Source organism: Xiphophorus couchianus, chromosome 14 (genome assembly GCF_001444195.1).
Source record: "Xiphophorus couchianus chromosome 14, X_couchianus-1.0, whole genome shotgun sequence".
Taxonomy (NCBI): Eukaryota; Metazoa; Chordata; class Actinopteri; order Cyprinodontiformes; family Poeciliidae; genus Xiphophorus; species Xiphophorus couchianus.
Window position 1 is genome coordinate 21,321,048 of NC_040241.1, and position 26,572 is coordinate 21,347,619.

Consider the following 26,572-nt stretch of genomic DNA (forward strand, 5'->3'; position numbering starts at 1 on the left):
CCAAATGGAACGGGCATATTCCAAGATGACAATGCCAGGATTCATCGGGCTCACATTGTGAAAGAGTGGTTCAGGGAGCATGAGACATCTTTTTCACACATGGATTGGCCACCACAGAGTCCAGACCTTAACCCCATTGAGAATCTTTGGGATGTGCTGGAGAAGGCTTTGCGCAGTGGTCAGACTCTCCCATGATCAATACAAGATCTTGGTGAAAGATTAATGCAACACTGGATGGAAATAAATCTTGTGACACTGCAGAAGCTTATTGAAACAATGCCACAGCGAATGCGGGCTGTAATCAAAGCTAAAGGCGGTCCAACAAAATATTAGAGAGTGTGACCATTTTTTGGTGGCGACTTTTTTTTTGGCCAGGCAGTGTATTACTACTAAGGTTGCTCTTTGTCTTATAAGGTTGTGATATAATAAAGATTAAAGTCAGGTCACCTCTTTGGAAACTTCAGTGAGGAGATCCGGAGAAGATCGACAATGTCTGGGGTCATAGTCCGACTGACCGTGGGTTCTGGTTCATTCAACAAAAAACTAAAGATTTTAGTTTCAGTGATTTAAAAAAAATCCCTTTTTCTTCACTATCATATGAAATGCTGAGCAAAAATACTTAATTTCTTTTATAAATCTGCTTTTTTAAGTTACTATACAAATGTTTTTATTACTTTTAAGGAGAAGGATCATCCAGATGTAAAATTCAGCATTTAAAAATGAAAAAGTGAATCTTACTTTTGAGGAAAACTCATGTAAATATGTGATATTTATAGATTTTTCTGATTGATTTTCACCTTTCAAAGCGTGATGGTTTCTTTTCTCCGGATCCCATACATTCCAGCAGCTGCTTCTGGGTTCTCCCACTGACACGTAGCAAAAAAAATACTTTTATTAGTCATTGTCAGTTACACAAGAGCCTCAGATGTAGTTTACAATTTCAATAACCTTACATTAACTCTTCTGTGACCCTGGTTATTTTATTTGTTTAACTTTAACTGGGTAGATCCAAGATACATTAGACATGGTCAGGGTACATATAAGAGACCATAGATACACCCTCCCATCAAACTTCAATATGACAGGTTATGAATATGAACATGAGTTTGACGGGGAGGAGGGAGGGGTTTATATGTTAATGAATGTGACACCTCTTCCCGGTGGGACAACCCCTACGTAGCTACAATTGTTTTACCTATCTCCTTTTACCAAGGTGTTGAGGGGATCCGTTTTGGTGGCCTTAGAATCGCATCTCTGCTTTTTGCGGATGATGTGGTCCTATTGACTTCATCAGGTCGTGATCTGCAGCTCTCGCTGGAGCGGTTCGCAGCCAAGTGTGAAGCGACCGGGATGAAGATCAGTGCCTCCAAATCCGAGGCCATAGTCTTGAGCCGGAAAAGGGTAGAGTGCCTTCTCCGGGTCAGGGGGGGGTGTCCTGCTCCAAGTGGAGGAGTTCAAGTATCTTGGGATCTTGTTCATGAATGAGGGAAGAAGGGAGCGGGAGACCGACAGGCGGATTGGCGCAGCGTCTGCCATCAAGCGGAAGAAGAAAGAGCTGAGCCAAAAAGCGAAGCTCTCGATTTACCGGTCGATCTACGTTCCCACCCTCATCTATGGTCATGAGCTTTGGGTCATGACTGAAAGAACGAGATCCCGGATACAATCGGCCGAAATGGGTTTTCTCCGTAGGGTGTCTGGGCTCTCCCTTAGAGATAGGGTGAGAAGCTCAGTCATCCAGGAGTCACTCAGAGTAGAGCCGCTGCTCCTTCACATCGAGAGGAGCCAGTTGAGGCTCGGGCATCAGGTCAGGATGCCTCCTGGACGCCTCCCTGGTGAGGCGTTCCGGGCACGTCCCACCGGGAGGAGGCCCCGGGGAAGACCCAGGACACGCTGGAGGGACTATGTCTCTCGGCTGGGAACGCCTCGGGATTCCCCCAGAGGAGCTGAATTATTCATAGTGGACTCACGGGATTATATTGCATTGACATGAACATTTTCAGTGTGATTGTGTTCAAACTGAGACTAACTTTCATCCTTCTGAGAATTTATTCTCTAACAATCATATGATCTTTCTACATCAAGTAAAGAAACTATTTCTGATAAGATCTTTATAGAAGATCACATCACAATAAAATACTTTTTAACTCTTATTATCAGTAAAAAAAACAAAAAAACATAAATGTTTTGATCATCATGGAGTTGAAGTTTATGTCAACTGCATTCAGTTTATATAACGTGTTTTTAGCCTCTATTGAAGTATTCCACCATGTTGGCCATTAAGTCCCAGTTAGCTTTTCATCTGGACACTTAGTAAAAAATCATAAGCTTGAATTTTTTATCCTGATCTGACTTAGAAACAAACCACATGAATTCTGCAGAATTTTACCACAAAATTAGTTTTGCGGTTCCTTAAGTGACTGAAAAAAATATGAAAAGAACGAAGCAAAACTGACTTTGTCTCATCCTTCGCCTCTGCCTCTATATTTGAAATTCAGGACAGAGACGGTGTTGTAATTTCCTGCATAAACATTTATGATTCCTGAGAAAGGATCCGAGAACGCAAATCATCCTGAGTAAACAGCAGCAGGCGGGGAACTGTGTTCAGCTCCAAAGGAATCATATCAATCAATGTGTGAACAACAAAAGTGTCCAGTAACCACTTGCTACATGTCAGAATTAGTCAAATATTTAATGCTTCAATATGCATCAGCAAATCACCAATTCAGTTCAATGTAAATAGAAATTAAATGTCGTAATATCCAGTATCAGGCAGTCTTCTAAAGACAGTGTTGCCGTCATGGCATGCTAACTGTTCCAATAGCTAACATTGGAATATTCCAATATTCCAATATGGATTTTTCTATATCTAAATGTGACTGTGCGGTGAAGCTAAAAATTAAACTACTGTAATAATTGGTGCAACAACAGTTACATTTTGTCAGAAATATTTACAAATAAAATATAAATGGGGCATATGAGATCATTTCACCTCCTCTGGGTGTCACAGACACAGAATCTGAGCACCGGCAAGAGGAGCATTCATATCTACTAGCTGGGGTTTATTTTACTATTTTTATGATTTACTTCATTTGTAAGAAATAAGCTATGTAGGAATATATGTGTGTGCCTGTGTTGCAATGTGCCTGTTTGTGTTTGTGTGGGTCAGACACACAACGTGTCCACATTTGTGTGCTTGTGGCCTGTATTTGTGTGGCTCATAAGCATCGTGTTGATTTTGTGCTCCACTTACATGAAGAGCATTAGGGTTGTGTTTGTGTGAGTCGTGTGGAAATTAGGGCATAAGCAAATTATCACTGATATTTAAGATAAGTTATAATTTGCTTATATTAGAGATAAGTGAATTATCTCTAAGATAATAAGCAAATTATTACGTATCTCTAAGATAAGTAATAATTATCTTATTAATTAAGATAATTATTATTAATATGCAAATTATTATGTATCTCTAAGATAAGTAATAATAGTAATAATTATCTTATTAATTAAGATAATTATTATTAATATGCAAATTATTACGTATCTCTAAGATAAGTAATTGTGTGTCTGTAATAATTTGCTCGTCTTAAGCAAATTATTCTCAGGTAAGAGAAGATCCTACATCATGGTCCTGCTGCTGGCCTCTGGTCTGTTGTCTCCTCCCCGACTCTTTGCTCCTTCTATTGTGACAATAAACATTTCTTTAAAATATATCAAAAGCAACAGTGAGAACAACTTTTGCAAAGAAAAAAACAGGACTGGGTTTATTCCTGGCAACAACTAGCTATCAAGCAATGCAACATGGCTCAACAGCAACAGCAAGGGCCCCTCCTTTTCCAGTTCAGGCATTCGCCTTGTTAGGCCTACGACAAAGTTTATTTGCCCACAGCTGATGAAGCCAATAGGACCTCATCACATCTGCAAAAAGCAGAGACGAGATGCTAAGGCCACTAAAACGGATCCCATTAAAAAACCTTGACTGCATCTAGAAACTGGTGGGGAAGGGCAACCTGTGGAGAGCAACCTGTGGAGAGCAACCTGTGGAGAGCAACCTGTGGAGGGCAACCTGTGGAGAGCAACCTGTGGAGAGCAACCTGTGGAGAGCAACCTGTGGAGGGCAACCTGTGGAGAGCAATCAATGGAATCGCAACCTGTGGAGAGCAACCTGCAGAGAGCAACCTGTGGAGAGCAACCTGTGGAGAGCAACCTGTGGAGAGCAACCTATGGAGAGCAACCTGTGGAGAGCAACCTGTGGAGAGCAACCTGCGGAGAGCAACCTGTGGAGAGCAACCTATGGAGAGCAACCTGTGGAGAGCAACCTGTGGAGAGCAACCTGTGGAGGGCAACCTGTGGAGAGCAACCTGTGGAGAGCAACCTGTGGAGAGCAACCTGTGGAGAACAACCTGTGGAGAGCAACCTGTGGAGGGCGACCTGCGGAGAGCAACCTGTGGAGAGCAACCTGCGGAGAGCAACCTGTGGAGAGCAACCTATGGAGAGCAACCTGTGGAGAGCAACCTGCGGAGAGCAACCTGTGGAGAGCAACCTGCGGAGAGCAACCTGTGGAGAGCAACCTGCGGAGGGCAACCTGCGGAGAGCAACCTGTGGAGAGCAACCTATGGAGAGCAACCTGCGGAGAGCAACCTGCGGAGGGCAACTCTCACTATGTTTCTCTAATCTGAACCATTTGCAAATTCAATTTTCTAGAAATTAATACCTTTGTGAGGACAATGTACATTATAGTCAATAACCCCAATTTAAATCATTTTTGAAATCCTGGGGGGAACCGGAGCACCCGGAGAAAACCCCACACTAACACGGGGAGAACAGACAAACTCCCACAGAAAGAGGCGCCTGGTTGAGAATGAAGAACGCTTTTCTGTGAAGATGCAGCGCTAACCACTGCATCACCGTGTTGTCCTTTTTTGTTTTTTAGTCTAAAATGTAAAATGTAATTTGGGGTTTTGAAAATGGTTCAGGACTGACCTGGACTCTTTAACTAGTTGCTTGTTTTAGAGGTTTTCTTGCTTTTCTCACCACAAATGTTTCTCCAATCGGAACCGTTTGCAAATTAAATTTTCCAGAAATTAATACTACCTTTTTTGAGGACAATTTACATTGGTCAATAACCATAATTTATATGGTTTTGGAAATCTGTGGGAAACCGGAGCACCCGGAGAAAAACCCACGGTCATTTTTTGGGGGGGATCTAAAATAAGAAATATATTTTGGGGTTTCAAACGGTTCAGAAATTACACTTTTTACTAATCGCTTTATTCAGAGGCTTTTTTGCTTTTCTTCTTGAACATTTGTGGTTTTCTTAGCCCCAAACAGTGTCGTATCGTCTTCCACACTGATTTTTCCTCGGCGACTGCCCCCACTGGTTCCTGTGACAGATTTTCCACAGAGCGGTCCGTCACGTCCATGGATTCTATGTTACTCGGCATGTTTTCCATAAAGTCGTTTACCTGGTTGGGAGAGGCATCAGGAACATCAATGTTTTCTGACAGGGTTTCCTCTGTCAGACGGTCCTGATCCATGGACGCAGTGTCAGAAACCTTGTTTTCCGGGGTAGTGTCTTTCTCGTTTGGTTCTTTTTGTCTCGCAGGTCCTAATTCGTGTTTGAGATGTAATTCAGTTTTCATGTTTTGCTGCTGTGAGTTAAGCTCACAGCCGGAGTGAAGTTGTTGCAAAGCAGTCAGTTGTTTTAGGAGACTGTCTTTCTCAGCTTTAAGCTCGGTGATAATCTTCAGGTCACTCATCCTTTGCTCTGAATAAGTTTTAATCTCTTTATGTGCATCCTGCTTAAATGCTTCTAACTGATGTATTAGAGTCAAAACCCTTCCATCATATCTGGCTCCTAGTACTTGGTAAGTAACTGTTGCGAATTCCACAACAGTTTGCAGATGTTTTATTACCTTAGTTGATTGCCTTTGGAGGAAAGAGATATCTTCTGCAGTTTTCTGATTGAGGATGTCCTTCTCTGCTCTGAGATCCTTGATGAGCTCAATAAGTTCATGTTTGGTTTTTTCCAAATTAGCTTCTGTCATATGACTCATTTCTTGCTGACAACCTTTATTTTGCTGTTTAAAGACAGAAACATCTGCTTCATACCTCGACTTTAGTTCTTGGTATGAACCATTAATCTGCTCTAGTTCTCTCAACAGGTATTTCTCAGTTTCCTTGAAGCTGCTGATCTCCTTTGACATTTTCTCTATTAAATTTTGGTCCTGTCTGATCTTGTCTTTATTGACCATCTGCATGTCAGCCTGACGTTTCCTCTCACTAATGTCTGCTTCAGATTTGGACTGAAGCTCCTCGTATTTAGCCTTCATGTCGTCCAGCTCTTGTTGGAGTGCTCTGTTTTTATCTTTTAATTCCTCAATCCTTGACATGAATGCTCGCTCTGTGGCAATATGATCTATCTTCGCTAGGTCTAGGTCCTCTTGCAGCTGCTGTTTTGTGTGGCTGTCCACCTCGGAATCGATAATTGCAGGGCTGAGAGTCTCTGGATTGTTGCCCTTTTCAATTGCCTGTAGTTTTTTCTTAAACTCGATGTTCCTGCCGATGAAAATCTCCTTAAGAGCTCTCTGCCTCTCTACCTCAGCTTTTGTTTCCTCCAGTTTTGTTTGGGTGTCGTCCAGCTTTTGGTTCTGGTCAAATAATTTTGCTTTCTCCATTTTTAAAAGAGAGGCAAGTCGTTGTATCTCTATGTGGAAATCAAAGGGAGGAGGTCTGTTCCCTACCCACCCATACTGACGTCCTTTGGCTAAATCACTGATGGAACAATTTTGGCTTTGATCTGCCATGTTTTGACAAAATAATACTTGTTCAAATCAGTTGGCTAACAATCTCACTGTAAAAGCGCTTTGCGTGCGTCTGAACTCCTCAGTAGTGCAGCAAGCAATGACAAGAAGGTAGAAGTTTGTTACATAGATAGAGAGCTGATGACATCACAAGCATGACTCTAGTTGTGACATCACAGATTTTTCCTTCATCTTTGGAATGTGTTACCGTTGGTTACACTGTTTATGTTGTTATACAAGCAGTTTATGGAGAGACGGTTTTTTTTGGCAATATTTACATAAAATGTGTGAATTTAGATTTCCAGATTTGTTTCATTGTGTCCAATGAAACATAAAACCTTTCAAAAGTTTTCACACACTCACACTTTTACAAACCTGAAAATTGCAAAGAAAAATGAAACTCTCCTTTAAATCTTTGTTTTAATATGTAGCGTCGCTGCTGGCTATCTGTTTGTATTGGGACTTTTTTGTCCTCCTGTGATTCTGTACATTCATTTTCGCGTTTAGATGTTTTCCTGTTGGCCTTTCTTTAAACCCCTCAAGAGGCTCGGCAGCACAAACACTCAGCGATGATCGAGATCAGCGGGAGCTTACATCCATCAATCAGTTCTTGGTCCATTAAGTCCCCACAGAAATATTATCTGTTTCTTTTTGTCTTTTTTTTTACTCTTGGTTTTGTGCTGCTTCTGTCTGCTGTCTCTCTTTGGATCCGTTTGGCCTGAGGTACCGGGTCTCCAGAACTAATCTAGACAAAAGTTTTCTCTTTTGTGATGTGATTAAAAAAAATGCCTCAAAGTCTTTTGTATTATTATTATTATTATTTGCTCTACAGAGCTAAAGCTGGTGGAATAATCTGTTGGTCTCCTTTCTTCGTTTTGTAGAGATATTTGATATTTGAGAGATAAGACACGCCGTGTCTTCCATTTTGTTGACCCCAGTAAAGGTTCCTCATTTCTGCCTGCTACTATGATTGAAGTCTGAGTTCTCCAGCAATCAGTGCAGAACGATTACCAATGAAACATGCAGCAGGAGATCTCTCACCTGTGTAACAACACCGGCTGTTTTACCTGGAGGTTGATACTGATGGAGCTGACAGTCTATGAAGCAACACTGACCTGAAACATAAAATATGCTGCTATAATTGGAACTCTATAATGTAATCTCAGTAAATATGTTTTATACTATGTCTGTTTTTATAAACTATCGTATCCGTAATAAAAACAGATAGGTTGCTGAATCTAGCTGATGAGTCGGTCCCGAATGTTTGGGCTGTTAGAGTCGGTTCTTTGAATTGAACCACGGGAACCGGCTCCTAGAGCCGTTCTTCATTATGAGGGCCGGGGCTGCAAACACAGTTCCTACCCAACTCTTCAAACCGCACAGTGATCGATCTGCACAGGTGCTGTAAGGAACAAAAGACAATTTTAACTCTGTTTCTCGTCCAGTAGCATAAACACTGAAATTAAGCAGTGACGTGCGGTGAGGTTCATAGCTGGTGAGGCACTGACGTCATCAGAATCAGATTTGCAAATAGATGCATAGATTGACAGCAGTTTACAGGTTATGTTTCACTTCTGCATCCTTACACATACAAACCTTTCAGCTCCGGCGTTGGTCTTCCTTTGGTTATTATCTCCTGCTTCGATTGAAAGTCCACTTGAGAAAACTTTTTTAGTGCTGTAATGTAGTCATCCATGTCGAAAGTCGGGATAAGCGAGAGGAAAAAAATCACTATCTCTATTATAATCTATCACTGCACTTGACTTGCTTCCCGAATCGTTTAGCCTAGCTCGCTGTCACTTACTCGGCAGTTGAGGAGTGAACAAGACGAACGTCTGGGATCTTGAGCGCCCCCTGCCATGAGGCAAGAGAACTGCCTGCCTCACCTCGAACCTGTTCTCTGCCGTTTATAATCGCTCATTACACGAAACACGTTACACAAACACAGTTGGTGACAAAAAGCACTGTACATTATATACATAAGCTAAATTATTGGAAATAAGTTCACATATTAAATTTGTTTAAACCATTTTATTGACGCCGTACAGCAACATGCTCTCTCCGCTTAGCAGCCAGCGCAGAGCCAGGGGTTGCGCAATCCAAGGTGAGGCAGAGCTCGCTGCTGCCTCACCGGCATCGCTTCCAAGCATTTGAATGGGAAAATAAGAAAATTCAGCGATTTTGAACAAATAAAAATCGAAATTGGTGAAGCTACATGAAAAATAAATATTTTTTAGTACAAACCACCGGATGAATATAACAATTTAAATTACTTTATGATTATATATTTTCTTTCTTTCCATGATGGCTGGTGAGGCACTGCCTCACCTGCCTCCCCTGACCGCACGTCACTGAAATTAAGAAACCACAATCCCTGAATTAGGAGGGAATGTGGGGCAAATGTGATGAAAGATTTGCATTATTAACAAACTTCTATCACTGCTGGATCAAAGAATTATGGAATATTATGTATTTATTCATATTTTAAAGGTATGTACTTTTAGGACTGCCATCTAGTAAAAGCTGCATGAGCTGGCTACTGGTGTCTAAAACTCAGTCACCATGTCTTCTCATCTTCTGAAACAACCAGGAGGGGTATTGTGAAGCACCGCCTCACAGGGCGGGTATCAAAAAGGCTAACATGAGGTGCAAGTTGGGCGGGTTAAAGTAAGAGAAACCAAATACTGCATTCAAAGCATGATGAAGACCAGCAAGCAAAACATTCACAGAGTGGATGTAGTAGAATATCAGAGTTCAGGAGATACAGGATAGAAGATTTGACTGAATCAAGACACTGTTCTCAAGTTCAGACTGGGGAACTAACTGGAAAATTGCTGGCTAAGCAGAAAAATAGATTGTATTTACTTAAATTTATACAAACCAATTTTCTCAATTACTGCAACATATAAAAGACAAGTAAAATTACATTGTGTGATTTAAGTATTGCAATCCTAAAATAACTTGAACAATTTTGTTTTTAAATGTGTTTTTTTTTTAAATGCATTTAGTTGTACATAAACTAAATAGTAAATCTTGACATTAAAAGTTAAATGCGAATAATCTATTTGGTCAAGACTTTTCCATGGTACAAAATATTCTTAAACTCATCTAAAATATTATTCTCAGCAACATTTCTTTTTTTTTTCTGCCTACAACAGCAGATTTTAAAAAATAAACTTCTCTGGAAATGTAAGAACAATTTACTAAGGATTTTTCCATGTTATAATCCTCATGCAGACTTGTACAAATGCAGAGCTTTAAATACAAATAATTTTGATCATCTTTATTCCTGAAAATTAAAAAAGCAAATAAACAAACAAAAAAAGGTCAAACACAAGAAAAACGTAATAAAAACCATTTATTTTACAAATGATAACACTTTATTTCAACTACATGAGTTCTACATCGAGGAAACATTATGAAGATTACAGTTCAACAAGTAAATTTTATTTAAAAGTAATCCATTATGTTTCTTTGAACAGGCTAGCATGAGTCTATAAGGCATAGAAAAAATGTTTGTTATATTTTTGCACAAAATCATTTTTAGATGATGAGATTTCAGTCTGCTCAGTAATCGAACTCCTGTTAGAATGAGCTGTTTTTGGGACGACTGTCTCTTTAAATCCGAAGAGCCTGCTGCTGGCCACGCCCCCCCAAATCAACTTGAAAATGGCTGCAAACAGAAGTGCAATTATACAGCCATACATCTTTGAAAACCAGAAGTGGAGCCTCCTGCACAATCAACAAAAATGCAGCATGTGGTTTCTGGATGGTAAGTCAATAACAAAACACTTGTCTCTTCCAGTAGCCATTGTACAAAGTATACAGCGGTAAAACCAGTTGACCAAAGGGGCTGGAGCGCCACTTGGTTTGCTTATTTGTATTATGTCTTATTTTTTAAATATTGCAAAGATGCTCTAAACCAAAACAGTGGTACTTTCTATATGTAAACATCCATCTTATATTTCTCTGCAACTTCACATTTATTCATTTTTCTGCATCAAAATATGGATTATTGTCACATTCCTGAGCTGATTTTTTGGAAACTTCACAAGCAAAGTTTCATTAGGTTGTAGAGAAACTATTATTGTCTCTGAAACTAGAGAAGCACATTCAAATGAAAAAGCTGATTTGATCAGACATCATTTATTTAAAATTTTCTCTGAACTGGAGGAGTTCAAATGGAAATATCAACAAATCCTGCTGTGCATTCAAATCACCTGTGCAGCTTCTCCCTGTTGATTTATTTATCCTCAGTGCTTTTGTACAAAAAGATCAAAGTACAAAGAAAACAGCCAACTAGAAGCTTTATTTCAACACTCACAGCAAATTTACAAAGTACAAATGGTTATACAGCAATGAAAAAATGTAACTACAGTTATTATATGTGTCATGATTTAAAATAAAGCAGTGCAGGTAAGTAAAGTATTTATTACACTGTGGTTTTAATTTGAGTATGAATAAAACGAAATGTTTCCCCAAAAGAAGTTCTGCTTTAAATTAATAATTTAGTTTAATTTAACACTCAAAACAAAATAAGGAGCCTGGAAACAGCATAAAACCTTAAAACTGTGCAGCTGCATGTGAATTAAACAGACACTGGTATCATTTTAAGATGTTCATCCTAAATAGTTAAAGTATTTGCATCAAAGATATGCTGTCCATGATCCTCGGTATAAAATAGAACAAAATAAAGTCAGGAAAAATTTACAGAAACCTGGTTGTCAGTTACTGAGTTAGTAAAATAATATATCGTTTATGATTTGTGTAAGCTGTGTTAGGAAGACTTGTTAGCCTTGTCTAACTTAGTAGTTTTTTAGTTTCTTCTTCTCTACCAAAGTTTCACTGAATACATTGGAAGGATTTTAGAGCCTTTCTTTCTATAAAAAATGTTCTAAAATGTTTTGTTTCTTTTCTCTCAGTAAGACGGGCTTTTTATGTAGCTTCGCTGAGACAGAAATGTTATTTTACAACCATTAACTCCTGTATGTGTCATTTACAAATTATTTTCATTTCTCCTTTAAAAGTTTGAGCAAAGGCTTGTTTGTTTTATGTTTTGCGATTATTTTGTTCTCTATCTTTTTTGTTAAACTGGAAAAGATAGAGTTACACATAAAATTAAAATTGCATAAAAATATATAGAATAGACTTCATCCTATCAACTAGAAATTATGTATCTTCCCTAAAATAAAAATCCGTCTTTTAGTCTTCGTCGATGATTAAATATCTTTTTTTCTGAACATAAATTAATGCAAAACTAAGCCAACATAGCAAAAATTAAAAAGTAACGTATTTTCTCTCATTTTCTGCTGCTTTTAACAGCATTTTATCTCTTTTCTTTTGTGCAGAAACAGCAGAGGTAGCGTCAGGCTGCAGGGCAGGGAGAAGAAGAAATCGCACATCAATATCCCACATTTCTCTTTCTCTTCAAGAGTCACAACCCTGTCGAGAGTAGTTGCTAAAATATTTCCTCCAAATCTGAAAAGCAGCACACCCAGAATGACCATGATGGTGCAGAGAGCCCTCAGCTTCACTGGATCCACCCTGTGTGTGTCTCTGCCTCTTTCCCCTGGCTTTGGATGAATGAGAGTGCAGAGGATAGAAATACTACAGAAAGACATGGTGGTTATGGCCATGGGAACAAAACAATAAGCGATGACGACGAAGGTGCTGCCCATCACAGAAATCATAGGAATGACAGACAAGGTGAGCAGCCACACACAGGCGAGGGCGACGTTTCTGACTCTGACGTTTCTCTTATTCTTCAGACTCATAAAAGTCATGGGGTGAACAACGGCGAGGTAACGCTCGATGCAGGTCAGGGTGTGAAAAATGAGCTGTCCGCAAAAGTTGATGGGCATAAAGCCGATGCCCACCATGGTCAACAGTTCTACCTTAGCATGAATGCCACAAAATGTGGCCATGAACGCAAAGACGTTGATCAGCTCCATGATGACCATGTGATACGTAAAGAGATCCGAGTGGCTCGTCTTCCTGCTGGAACCCTGCAGCCACTCTTTCAGAGAGGTGCCGAGGATGAAGACCCAGAGGGGCAGCAGTACAAAGACGTTGGTGAAGACGAAGGAGTTGATGAAATAAGCACCAAGCGTGGAGTTGAAGCAGCGGAAGAGCCGACAGACGACATTCAAGCTGGCTTGGTCGTCGGCTGTGAGAGACGCGTTGATGGAGGAAGAGCAGTTGATCGACATTTCTACTGAAAACAACAACAGACAGACAGAAGAGGCTTTGTGAAAAACATGCCATGATATTGGCTCTCATAAAGTATTTAGACGCTTAATTTTAGCACATCACAAACCAACTTTAAAGGTTAGAATAGCCATAGCAGTCTTTCTCAAACTGTGGTGGTCCGCGGGCACCCCCTAGTGGTCCGCGAGGTACTGCATGTAAACGACCGTTAACTTGCCGTGACGTCAGCTCAACGTGCAACGCCACAGCTAGCTTACCGAAGGATGTTGTTTAAAAATAATACTGGCTATGTGGCTTTAAACAGGGTCACTAACAAGAAAGCTTGAAGATATTGGTGGAAGGTTTCTCAGGGTGAGTTGCAGAACATTTTTGAACATTATTACTACCCGTAGCATGCCACAGTGATGCAGATACACGCATGCGGCTGAGCTGAACGTCATATGCCGGGACGGGACTGCGAGCCGCGCCGCGCCACACAATGACGTCAACATACAAAGATAACACCAACAGGAAAATGAACAAGCAAAACTTTCATATTTTAAAAATAATTCACCAGAGCCCGTCTACATTTTGCTGAAATCCTAGCCAAGTTAGTGAATATCTAAGGTTAGTTATACATATCTGTTGATAAAATAGAGAATATGGCTAAGTATATGTGTATAATACAAACAAAAGTGGATTTAATTCTAAAACTTGTTTATTCACGTAAGACTGATTTTAATCAAGTTTGTTTACAACATTTTAATATTGTAGATGTTTTCATGCGAATAATTTCACTGCAGTATTGATGCGTCACGTTAAAAATGTGAAAAGGGATGAATGAGAAACTGTTAAAAGTTAAAACAAAAAAACAGACAATAAAAACAGTTTTACTTCAGCATTAAATGTTTCTTTAAAAAAGAAACTTACATGTTTACGCCTAATGTTCTGTTTTTGTTTGATCATAGTGAAAAATGAAATGCAAAACTATTACCTGTGTTAAGTGATCGATGTTATGTCATTATAAGTATTATTATAATTGTTTTTACTATAATAAATGTTCTGCGTCTGAGCTGTTCCTCCTCCACCTGAATTGTGAAGCAATTTTTTCTGGGTCCTGTCCATTTCCTGCTCATTTTCTTCTAAATATGACGGATGTTTTATTGGATTCAAATAAGCTGTGAAATGGAGGAGATGCTCATGTAAATCACCAGAACACCTGCGTTTATTTGTTATTTTAATGGACACAATTAGCACTTTATAAACCTGCTGTCAAACTACCAGCATCACAAGGCCACTTGGCAAATACTTTGGTCAATATTTGGCTCATGTAAATATGACTGAATATACAGTACTCTGCATAGATTGATTGATTGATCTCTCTAAAATATTATTTTCCTATTGAGTCATATAATCTACTCTTGAGCAATCCTTCTAAAGACTAAGACGTCAGTCCAAACCTGTTATTTACATCATTTCTGCTTATTTCACTGACATTTTATAAAAGATTTATTTTTAATTTTGTAAATTGAACTGATATTAAAATGACTTCTGGAAATAAAAATCATGCGATTATTTATAGTTACACATTTGGGTACTTAATCAAATATCTAGAAGGTACTTCTATGGAAAAAAGGTCTAATTTAGTGTTGACACACTTAATTGAAAGTAACATTGTGATTCCCAAATTCACTTTTTGCTCAGATCTTGGCATACAGAAAATGAAGAAATTAAATGTTGAAATAACATTTGCAGACGCTTCACTTATTTTCTGATATTATTATTGTGAATGATTCTGTTGTAAACATTGAAGATCCTAAGATGCAGTAGAGAAATCCATAAAAATATCACACGTGTTGCTTTTTGACCAGATATTTAGGTTTTCATTGCTTGTCAGAGAAAAGTTTGAAGTTTGATGCAGAACTAATTAAATATTTTTTAAAATTTTACATCTTAGAAGTACTACAATGTTCTGTGTACACAAAACTGACGTGACTGAAGTATTTTCATTAAAAAAATGTTTTAATCTTAAAAGTTGTGTACTGCTTAGATGACCAGTCTGTTTTCATTGATTAATTTGTCTGAATAAGCTACCTGTCTAACATAAACACAAACAAAACAAGATTATGGATAAATGATAAAATAAAGATACTCAAACATTATAATGAATTTTTAAGGGAAATCTAGATTTGATATGCAAGTAGAGGTTTGGAATCAGATAAGATTAATAAGTGATTTGAATAATAAGGCGCACAAATGAAATATGACAAGTCAAACTCTCAAATATTATTGCTGAACTGATTTCAGTTTTTTATGTTTGCACTCCTTCAAAGGTAACAACTGATGTTTATAACTCAATGGGAAATTGACACTTTGTTGTTTTTTCTCTGCAAAACACAAAATCTTACCAAGTATTTTTTTTGTCTAGTTTCCAGGGCAAATATCTTACCACACTTGAAATAACTTACAAGTAATTTTTCAGCAAGAAATAAAATGTTGTTTTATAATAATAATTGCTTAATATTGATGAAAAAGTTCTGGTTCCACTGTCAGATTGATTCAGTCATAATATGGGAAGAAATTATTGTAATAAGTAAAATAATCTGTCAGTGGAACTAATACTTTTTAATCAATAATAAGAAAGGACCGACATAAAACAAGCTTCTATATCTTGCTGAAAAGTCACTTGTAAGTGCTGTCTTATTTTAAATAATAAGATATTTACACTGAAAACTAGAGCAAAAATACTTGGTAAGGTATTGTGTTTTTTCAGTGACTGCTGGGGTCAAATCTACAGTTTGATTTACAGATGTGTCACATTTCACAAACCCATATCCACTGAAATGTTTACTTATTACCAAATCAGGTTTTAGGTGCACAGAATCTGATTTGATCCTGGTGTGTATTCACTTTCGGTCTAAGTTTTTTCTTGCTCTGTGGAGAAACAGCAGCGGCAGAAGGAAGCTGCTGGGCATGCTGAACCAGAACTCAGACAGCCAGACGATACAGCTGTTACCATCTTTCATATCCTGTGGATCATGCAGCGCATTCACACAAATGTAACCTCCAAATCGCACCAGCAGCACTGACAGTATAGCCATGATGGTGTGGAAGGCCCTCCGTTTGGACGGGTCGACCTGCTGCATGCTGACACCTCTTCTGCCGGGTCCAGGACGAATCAGAGCACAAAGAACCGAGACGCTGCAGAAGGACATGATCGCCAGTGCAGTCGGTACCATAAAAAATGAAAGAATATTGAGAATCCTTTGATCTGGTAGCGACAGGTAGCCCATCCCAGCGAGACACGACACCCAAACACCAGCGAGGGTGAAATTTCTCATCCTGATGCCTTTCGCGCTCTTCAGGGAGAGATAGGTGACGGGGTGAACGACAGCCAGATACCGCTCCAAGCAGGTCAGGATGTGAAACATCATCTGTCCAGAGAAGACGTTAGCGAAGAGGTAGATGCCGATTCCCTCCATGAAAATGCTGTTGGTGTGGATGCCCAGACAGCAGAGGGTGAATCCCAGGACGTTCATCAGCTCCAGGATGACTATGTGGTAGGTGAAGGCGTCAGAGTGGCTCAGCGGGATTCCTTTGGACTGCCGCCGCCATCGCTTCAGAGCCACGCACAGAACGGCCAGGCAGAGAGGGAGGAGGAAGAGGTTGTTGAAGACGGCGAGGACGGTGATGCCTACAGTACCGATCCTGGTGCTCCAGCAGAAATGCAGCCGATCAAACATGGAGAAGAGAGGGAGATGCGACGAGGTGTTGGAGAAGGTGGAAGAGTTTGTCGACATGCCTGCAGGAAAGGATGTGGAAACATCGATGGAAAACCAAAAAATGGAGGAAAACTGTTAGATTTAGTGAATCAGGGAAGGCTGGTAACAAGCAGAGCAATTCAGTGTCTGCTTTCTCTCTCTGCTCTTTTTTTCTATGTATCTGTTTTGATTCAAACATATTTGAATGAAAAATAAAAAATTTCTAGGACTAAGACAAATATTGTGCATTTTTAAAGGCAAATGCGAATTAAGTGGCTGCTCAGGGCCTCCACTCCACCAGGGGGCGACCAAGAGCACCAAACTAGTGTGATTAATCTATTTATATATTCAGAATAACATTGAATAATACAACCTAAATGTTGTTGCAGATGAAAAGACAATTTATAAATTAATTTTATAGTTTGCATACAAATAATGGTTCATCTCTGCTGGGGAAAGAAATCAAAGTTGTTAACTTGTTTACTTTAAATTTAGTTTTTATCAGCTGATGTTCAAATAGGTAAAATATTACTGCACACTTAAAAGTGCACTCTGTATTCCAAAATCTAAAATATTTGTTTTTTAATTTGCTACTACCCTCTTTACTGACAATGACTTAAATAAATATCCCACAACAACTCAATCACTGTTATGTCTGTATAATTTATATTAATATTTTAAACTTCTTAACATGTTTTCACTACTGATTGACCAGATTTCAGTCAATTAGTAAAGTGACTTTATTAGACACAGAACATTTCTTACATGACTGTTTAAAATGTATCAATAAAAAGATTAATAGGAAAGTTTTTATATAATTTTCACAGTAAAATTCAAATCAAAGTAAAACTTAAAAACCTGGTATCATTCCTGCCTTGGCAATAAAACAAAAACTCAACTCAAATAATGCAACACAATTATTATTTCACTTACCTGATCAGTGGTGTCAAAACTGTGTGTCTGCACTGGGAACGTTTCTCTTTATCTCAGAGCGCGCGTGTGTGTGTCGGGGTGTGCATGGGCGTGTGTGTCGGGGTGTGTGTGTGTGTTTGGAAGGTAAAACTACAACCTACACAAACATAAATGAGTTTATCCATGATTAATGTTTTTATAAATGAGAATAATGATGATTATGATTATTGTGTTTGACAAGATTCAAATCAAGAGCCGTGTATATTCAAAATAGTGTAAAAAGTCAATATTATATTTTTATTCAAATCAAAATCAGATCAGTCATTATTAATGACATTCCCAAAATGTATTTATTCAGCCATCACTTAAGGCATATTGTTATGTAACATCTTTATATTAAAATGTTGTTTGTCTTTGTGGCAGCAAAAAAAAAAGTGTTTTAAAATCACATTTGCATTAGTTTGAATTTATTTTTCTCCTAAACTAAAGAAAATGACTTTCAGTCAGAAATCCACAAGCTGAACGACAAAACAGAATGTTCCTTATGTTAAAAGTTTTGCTTTTTCTGCAGATTAATAGTTTGTTAATATGAGTGTAATTATTAGGCCATCAGTTTTATATTTAAAATAAAAGTGTAACATAAAGAAGCTTTGTGTAATACCAATGTTGATCCAGTAGGTGGCAATAATGTCAACATTTACTTTACCTATTAAATTTTATAGCAAATCATCCAAAAACATCTTGTATTTGGCTGAAGGCTGTCAGAGAGATTACATGATTTTAAAAAATCATCTTCATGCAAATTCAAAAGGGAAAAAAAAGTAAAGGAAAAATGTGTTTTATAGTTGGATGGTGTGAAAGGATTGCATCTAATGCTAAAATGTTCTGCTGCAGTTTTTGGTTTTCTTAACAGATACATGACTAAATCAAAATTAAATATGTGTAATGGGAAAATAATATTAATAATTTGAACGTTTTAAAAAATGTAAATGATCTGATTCAAATTGAAAGCAGTTTAGTCAACGAGTGATGTGAATTTAATTGAGGGAAGTCCTCTGTGCCGCCTGTCTCTCTTGTTCTGTGGCTCATTTTTGAATGCAAATTTTCCGTATTTTCATAATAAGATTCTTTCATCAGCATTAATCCATAAATGATTTATTAATTTAAGCTTGGAGTGTTTTTGACATGGGCAGAATAAGAGAGGGGGTGTCGCACGACAAATGTCCCACATCTTTATTTTGTCTTTTATTTTCTTAACAGCTATTGAAAACTAAAAAAGAATAAAGAAAAATATGTTTCCCATAAATATTTTTCTCTGAAGTATTTGAACGTTGTCTTTACAGTCACCATATTTAATTTATCCAAAAGGGTAAAAACATTAAGAAAAACTAGGTAAACAAACTTGTTAAACCTGAACAACATCTAATCGACCTCTATCGTTTCTTTAGAAAACATGTCGGCTTGCAGCTTCCTGCCCTGTGGAGATCCAGCACTGACTGCTGGGGACAGCAGGCAACGAATTTAACATTATGATTATGCAGTCACTGCTCTCACTTTTAAAATACAGTTCAAGCCAAATGAGGTCCCACACGAATCTTAGCAACAGGACGATCAACACCGCCAGGATGGTGAGGAACGCCCTTAGTTTTGACGGATCGGTCCTCTCCCGTTGGTTCTCTGGACCTGGACGGGTCAGAGCGCAGAGAACAGCAACGTTGCAGAAGCAGACAGCTGTTGGTAAAATTAGCAACATGCAAAAATCATGATGTCTGAAGCGTCCTCAGTGATCCAGCCAATCCCTATGAAGCGAAGCATCCAAACGCAGCCGGTGGAGACGGCCTGAATCCTGACCCCTCGCTTCTTTTTCAGTCTCAGGTAGGGGACTGGATGAACGACAGCCAGGCAGCGCTCCACACAAGTCAGAATGTGAAACAATATCTCCCCGTTTTCAACAAAAAAATGACAAAATGATCCCCACCGATTAAAAGATGGAGAAGAGTTCAGGTGCTTTGCATGTAAAAAAACTCATTTGTATTGTGTCCGTTCTTTATGGGTCATTTCTTTAAGCAAATATTGCAATCATTATGTCTCTTAACAAACAAAACACTGACTGAGGGTGAGTTCATAGTTACTCCGTAAAGATTCATATTTCGTCCTTTAATTAGATTCAGAACACGACCTGAACCATTTTATACGTTATTATTAATGTAATAACCACAAAATCTTCATAAAGACGAGTTTAAATCAGATAATATACTGGGATAAAGGTAATATTACAGCTATATTTGGAGAAAAATACTGACATTTATTTACTGTCATTTATTAAATTAGAACATGTATTCCAATGAGGCTGGTTTGTCAGATTAAAATTTAAAAAAAGAAAAGAAAAACCACTAAGCAGATGTTAAACATGCTTTCCACTGAGCTCAGGTTTCTGTAATAAATATTAAATTTCTACTTATTGTTTTTATAGGGTCAGTTTTCATCCTGCTCTCGTTCCTGCATGACTGACTGCTGGTTTCAGTTTAGGGATCATAACCAAATTTACAGGGAAATCTCACAGAACGATACGTTTTGCATGAAGGGTTTAGATTTCATAAGTGTTCATTTGAGAGTATTACACATTTTTATGCTTATTCTGTCAGAAAAATACTTGATACAGCAAAATATATAAGCACAATTAAACATCAGACGGAGGCGAGTCTGAATCAATGCTTTTATTCATATTGTTTATCAGTTTAGAGAAAGTAGATGACTAGTGGAAGCCAGAAGTTTGTCCAGCTTTTGTTAGAGTCGGTGTTCGATCAGATCCGGATAAAAATGGAAACCCAGTTGCTCGTGATACATTCAGGGAACGTTTGGAGTTGGACGCCTTGCTCAGTGGCACATTGACACTTGGCAGGAGCGTAAACTGATGTTTAACCTTCAAACCTTCAATTGGACAGTGACCATTCAAACACAAACAGTTTATTTCGTTAGTCCTTTACTTGTGTCTAAACATTCTCATATTTGAAAAGTACAGAATTTGTCTTTAATTTAAGTTACATCCTAAACTTAAAACTGGGGGGGAAAAAATCTCTAAAAACAGCCAACAACAAAAAGAACAGCAGATTTTGAGTCATCAGAGTGAAATTAGACATAAAATATTAAAACATTTAGAATGAAAAAGAGGAACGTTACATAGGATTAATTTTATATCCATCATTTTTAACACTTAGCATAGTTAAACTACATGTATAAAATGTGAATGCAGACAGACTAATATCTGTGTTAGCTATGATTTATCCCAACGCACTCTAAAAAAACAGACTCTCCGATTGAGCAGATATAGTTTTGACCCAAAAAGAAAACCTGAATAATGTGTTAAAATGAAGAAATATAAAATTGTAACACTAATATTTGGTCTAGTTTCTTGTGCAAATATCTTTGAACACTTAAAATAAGACAAAACTCACTGACAATAAATTTTTCAGCAAGATGTAGCAGCCTGTTTCAAGCCAATAATTCCCTTATATTGCTGAAAAATTACTAGTTTCACCGGCAGATCAACTCGTTTATAATAAGACATTTTCTCCTTGTTATAAGTGAAATAATCTGCCAGTGGAACTACGAATTATTTCCTTAAAAAAGCTCCTATTTCTTACTGAAATGTTACTTGTAAGATAGTTTTGTCTTTATCTACTAAGACATTTGCACTAGAAACTGAACTAAAATACTTGGTAAGACGTTGTGTTTCTGCAGTGTAGTTCTTCATAAACCCTCACACTCTGCAGCACTTCAGTTTTCCCGATCTTTGTAGAAACAGCAGAGGTAAGACCAGACTGCTGGGCATGTTGAACAAGACATTACACACTATCACAAAGCAGTTACTGGCATCTGCACCTAAATAAATGACAACCCAAACAACATTATAAGCAAACCTGAGCCACAGAACCAGCGTTATGGCCACAATGGTGAAGAACGCTCTCTTCTTCGATGGCTCGATCTGATGCTTACTTTTACCCTGTTCACCTGGACCTGGTCGAATCAGGATGCAGAGCACAGAAAGACTGCAGAAAGACACAGTCACCAGAGACAGAGTGAGAAGGAAGAAAGTATAAAATGCTTCGACGCCTGCCGACATCACCAACCCAATCCCAAAGAAGCTGGACAGCCAGAAACAGCAGCAAGTCATGTTTCTGATTCTGATTCCTTTTTCACTCCGGAGCTTCAGATAGGCGATGGGATGAACTACAGCCAGGTAGCGCTCCACACAGGTCAGCACGTTAACATTCATCTCCCCAAACCAGACAAAAGAACTCAGAATAATCCCAGAGAAAAATATGTTGGAGTCGTCGCTATGGATACCGATAAAAGAGAGGATGAATCCCAACATGTCGATCAGCTCGATGATGGCCGCCAGGTAGGCAAAAAAGTCAGAGTGGCTCATGGGTGCAGCGGTGGCAGTGGAGCGCTTCTGCTTCCACCGGCGAAGGCCGAGGCGGAGGATGACGACGCAGAGAGGAAGATGGAGAGATACCCGGATGAGGCTGAATGTGGCGTTAATGATGGAGCTGGGTTCGGACCGGAGGCAGTGCATCAGGAACAGGATCGGGGTGGAGACGGTGGAGACGTTGGGGTCCGCAAAGTTCTCACTGAGGAACGAAGACATTTTCCTGCAATTCTACTGGAGGCCAGAGAAAAAATCGGTTAATTTAAGATTCATTACATTTTTTTATTTTACTCACTCAGTGATATAAATAATTTACTAAAAGAATCGTGAACGAAAAGGAGCATCTGCTCTCAGAAGAATGTTACAACCACAATTTAAATTCACAAAAAATAAAAAATAAACAACCAAGTATCAACTTACTCAATATAACATCACTTTATCATAATGCTTTTCAAATTTATCTCTTTTTAATAAAACATTCTGCCAACAAACTTAAGAAAAACATCTCTGAAGAAGTGAATCTAATAATTTAATATTATCTCTAACTTATTTATTTTCAACAAATGTTTAAAAATGCACACAAAATAGTTCAACTTAATAAATACTCACCTTGGTTATTATATTATTTTCTTTGCTGTGGATTTGCTGTTTTACGGATCAGAACCGAACTGACCCCCGACCCAACAGCTTTCTTCTTAAAACTCTGCTGGCTGTTACAGCATTAAGAGAGTTTTGCATCCTGGGACACATTTGCATTTTCTAATTCATTTTATATGGATCATTTCATATCGAAAATCAAACATTATTTATTTTAGACCATCTGCTGTTGTGACGGGCGTCAGCAGTTCAAACCGTAGGATTTTCTTTCTTTGTGTTGATTTCGAGTTCTTCTTAAAGTTTGAACATCGCGAATTTTAGTCTCTCGTTCAAGTCAAATATTACACAGATAATATCCACAGAGTATAATATCATGATATAAAGGTCAAAACAGTTAAATTAACACTAACCTTTAACACCAATTATGTTTTTTCTGGGTTTGCCTACTAATATTGCATTTGGTGATACCCATACACTGTTTTGGGGTCAATGCCTTGCACATGGGCACGTTGACATATGACTGGGAGTAAACTGATGTAGAACCCACAAACCTTAGATTGCACAGTCACTGCTAATGACTGAATTTTCTTTTTATTCCCAACTTTCTTTATTGAATTTTACAGCTTGACATACATCAAACATTAGTACAATAAAAACACGATACTTATAGTCTGTATAGATAGAGAGAAGAAGAAGTTCAAGCTGATTTCTCCCAGAACCCAACCCAACCCGTCCAGGTCTAAGCACAAGACAAACAGCCAGCAGAGATCCAGTCCCTGCAACAGCTTCTAGCAACACGACATACACACACGTCCATCCATACACTTTCCAAAGGAGGCAGAAAAAGAAATAAAGAAAAAATAATAATACTGATACTAAGCAAATAAATGAACATATATTTTGAATTTCCTCTTTTTCACTGTTCACAGAGAAAACGTTGATCGATCCAAACAATAAACTGAGATGTAACTTTCAAATCTTTTGTTTCATCTTATATAATCCAATCAATCACAAAAGGCTCAAATCAAACATTTGATTTTATAAGTTGATCGATCTGTCTATGGGAAAATGTCTGAATTTTGACTCTTATTTCAGATTAGTGTGTCTCTGTAGACAATTTGCTTTGATTTCTTTTGGTGCACATCTATTAGATTTAATATGTTTTTCCTTCACATTTGTGAAGTGACTTTACAATTTCTTAATTTATTTTCCCAGTAACACTGTATCATATTTGAATAAATGAACAATAAAGAAAGAATGGCTCAGTGACTTTTTTTGTTTTGAATATACACTGTCACTGTTTTGTATAAACATTTTTAATCTTGATGGATGCAGACGATGAGTCAGATTTGCATTATTGTTTCTTGTTGATCGGATCTTCCCCTCATCTTCTGGTCAGACAATCATCACAGATTTGCCTAATAAGAAATGAACCATATAGGAAAAAATATTTGTATTGCATGTTTTTTTTTTTTTTTACATGCAAATACATCCAAGCAATTCTTCCAACCAATTTCCCCAAAAAACATTATAGTGTCGCGTGTCAAACCACTTAATCTTGGATCTCATCTCAGTTTGCAGCAGTTATACTGAGGATCACAACAGACAGGAAGTCAAACAATACGGACAGGGTGGGTATGCTTTTTCATATCTTACATGAATAATTATAATTCACAGGAATTGCAATATAAATCCTCAGAGCAAATGTCTCATGTTTAAACAAACTTCTACAACCAAAAACTAGCAGAAGGAAATATTTGTGCCTCCCAGAGGACATTTGTAATGATATATTTACTAAGTTTTATAGCAGAATATGCATATTTTTAAAAAATTGAATATCAATGAATGTTTTTCCATATTTTTGTAACTCAGCTCATAAGTAAAACATATTATACAGATTACTAACATGCAGACTGATGTTTTCAGGCTTTTAGCTCAATAATGAGGATTTCTTTCTTTCAGCTAATGAAACTGTGACCATTAGAATAATAAATCAGAGCAATAAAAAAACATCTTAATGCAGAAATGTGACTAATAAAAAAAATATATTTAGCATCAGCTGAAAAGTTACTTTGAAAAATAATTTTAATCTGACAGTCAGATTCTAACCTATTGAATTTGACTGCATGTATTTTTGCTTTTACAATGAAAACTTATTAATACATTGTGGAAAGATCTTGTTTTACAGTAACTTAGAGTATTTTATGTTATTTCCTTTAAGAAAATATGTTTATCATTCATTTTAATTTCTATACAAATTTAACATCAAACACAAATTTTTTTAGCTTTAGTTTGTATTGACTTTATTTAAATTTTACAGAGTTGTGTGTCAATCTGCAGTACAAATTTCTAGCACATGCAGTATTATGATTGTTATGCTTTTTTCTTGCTCATCTCTGTAAGCTCTCTTAAAAACTCCGAATTCACAAATGAGAGTAAAGCATTTTCTCTACCTGACGGTTATGCTGTTTCTTTTCTTGCAGATGACGATGGATTTTTCATCATCATCTTTCAACGACTCCAATTTGAATCCCAACATTTCCTCCAAAAACCTTCCCTTGTTCATAAATTGCTTTTTGTCCAAACCAAGCTCCTTTGTGTTTACCGCCTACTCGGTCATCAACTTCCTGCTGTTTCTCCCTCTGTGCATCCTTGTTTTTAAAATTGCTCTCCTCCAGCGGCGCTCCACGTCGCCAGCGGCCGCAGCGCATCACTCTGACTGCTTCATCTACAACCTGGTCGTCATGGTGCTGATTTCTGTCGTTGGAAGTTTCCTCATCTGCTACGGCCTCTACAGCCGTCATCTCTACATTCTCAACATTGGATGCCTTATTTTTTCCTTCTCCTGGTACGGACAAGCCATTTCTCACATCCTGGTATCCGTGGAGGGTTACCTGGCAACCGTTCACCCCGTCACTTACATGAGTTTGAGAAAGAAAAGAGGGGCCATATTTCGAAATGCTGAAATCGTCTGCAACTGGCTGCTTTCCTTTGCAGGGATGAGTTTGGTCATGTTTGACAGCTTCTTCGTCGTCATGGATTTTGCCCTCCTGATGCTTTCCTTCACCGTCATCTTCTTCTGCAGCCTTTCCGTTCTCTGTGTCCTGGTTCGTCCGGGTCCAGGGCAGCAGGGCGGCGTCAGGAAGCGGTTCGATCAGTTAAAGAGGAGAGCGCTGCTTTCCGTCATCGTCATACTAGAGGTGCTGTCACTGAGATTCATCTGGAATCTGGTCTGGGTTGTCATGTTCGTATCAGGATCTGGTGAATGTTTGGTGATGATGGATTGCGCTTTCTCCAGTCTGCCCAGCAATCTGGTTTTACCTCTGCTTTTCCTACTCAGGGAAGGAAAGTTACTGTGTTGTAGCAACCATGCAGAATAAACGCTCAACTAATATTTTAACCAGATGTGTAACATGTAGGCAGTTAAAAGCAGCATCAGAAGAGTGTCCTTTAAAAGAACAAGACACAAAATAACAAACTGTCTGTACATCATGTACATATATACAAAGAAATTAAATATTAACACATATAGAATTCTTACACTTTTATATTGGTCTATAAATATTAAATACAATTATTACATTTCCACTAATTTTAACATCCAACACTTAAATAATCATGATAAATCAACCTTAATTTAAGTACAGTCAAAACGTCATTGACATATTTCACATCAATAAATTTAAAGTATACTTTCAAAAATCTCAATAATCAATTATCAAAAATAAAATAACTCATTATCAAGTCTTTCAAAAATACTCAAGCAGAGGAAGAAAACAAGAAACTGCTCAATATTAAACTTTAAATTTAGCAGAATGTAAGCACATTCTGTTAAATTCGTTTTACTGTCATACCAAACTTCATTGCGATTTTAGCATCAATAC

General features: G+C 37.9%; 1 protein-coding gene across 1 annotated transcript; it reads right to left on the minus strand.

The window, feature by feature from the left end:
- Positions 1 to 21,348: 21,348 nt before the first annotated feature.
- Positions 21,349 to 25,248, minus strand: LOC114156790 (uncharacterized). The gene is made up of 2 exons (XM_028037287.1): positions 25,142 to 25,248; positions 21,349 to 24,106 (listed from the first exon to the last, which is right to left on the minus strand). The coding sequence occupies exon 2, from the start codon at positions 22,308 to 22,310 to the stop codon at positions 21,420 to 21,422; it is 891 nt and encodes a 296-aa protein (XP_027893088.1). The 5' UTR covers positions 22,311 to 24,106; positions 25,142 to 25,248; the 3' UTR covers positions 21,349 to 21,419.
- Positions 25,249 to 26,572: the final 1,324 nt, after the last annotated feature.

Excerpts from the sequence above, each read along its gene's own strand:
- LOC114156790 (XM_028037287.1), bottom strand. The coding sequence starts at position 22,310 with ATGTCTTCGTTCCTCAGTGAGAACTTTGCGGACCCCAACGTCTCCACC.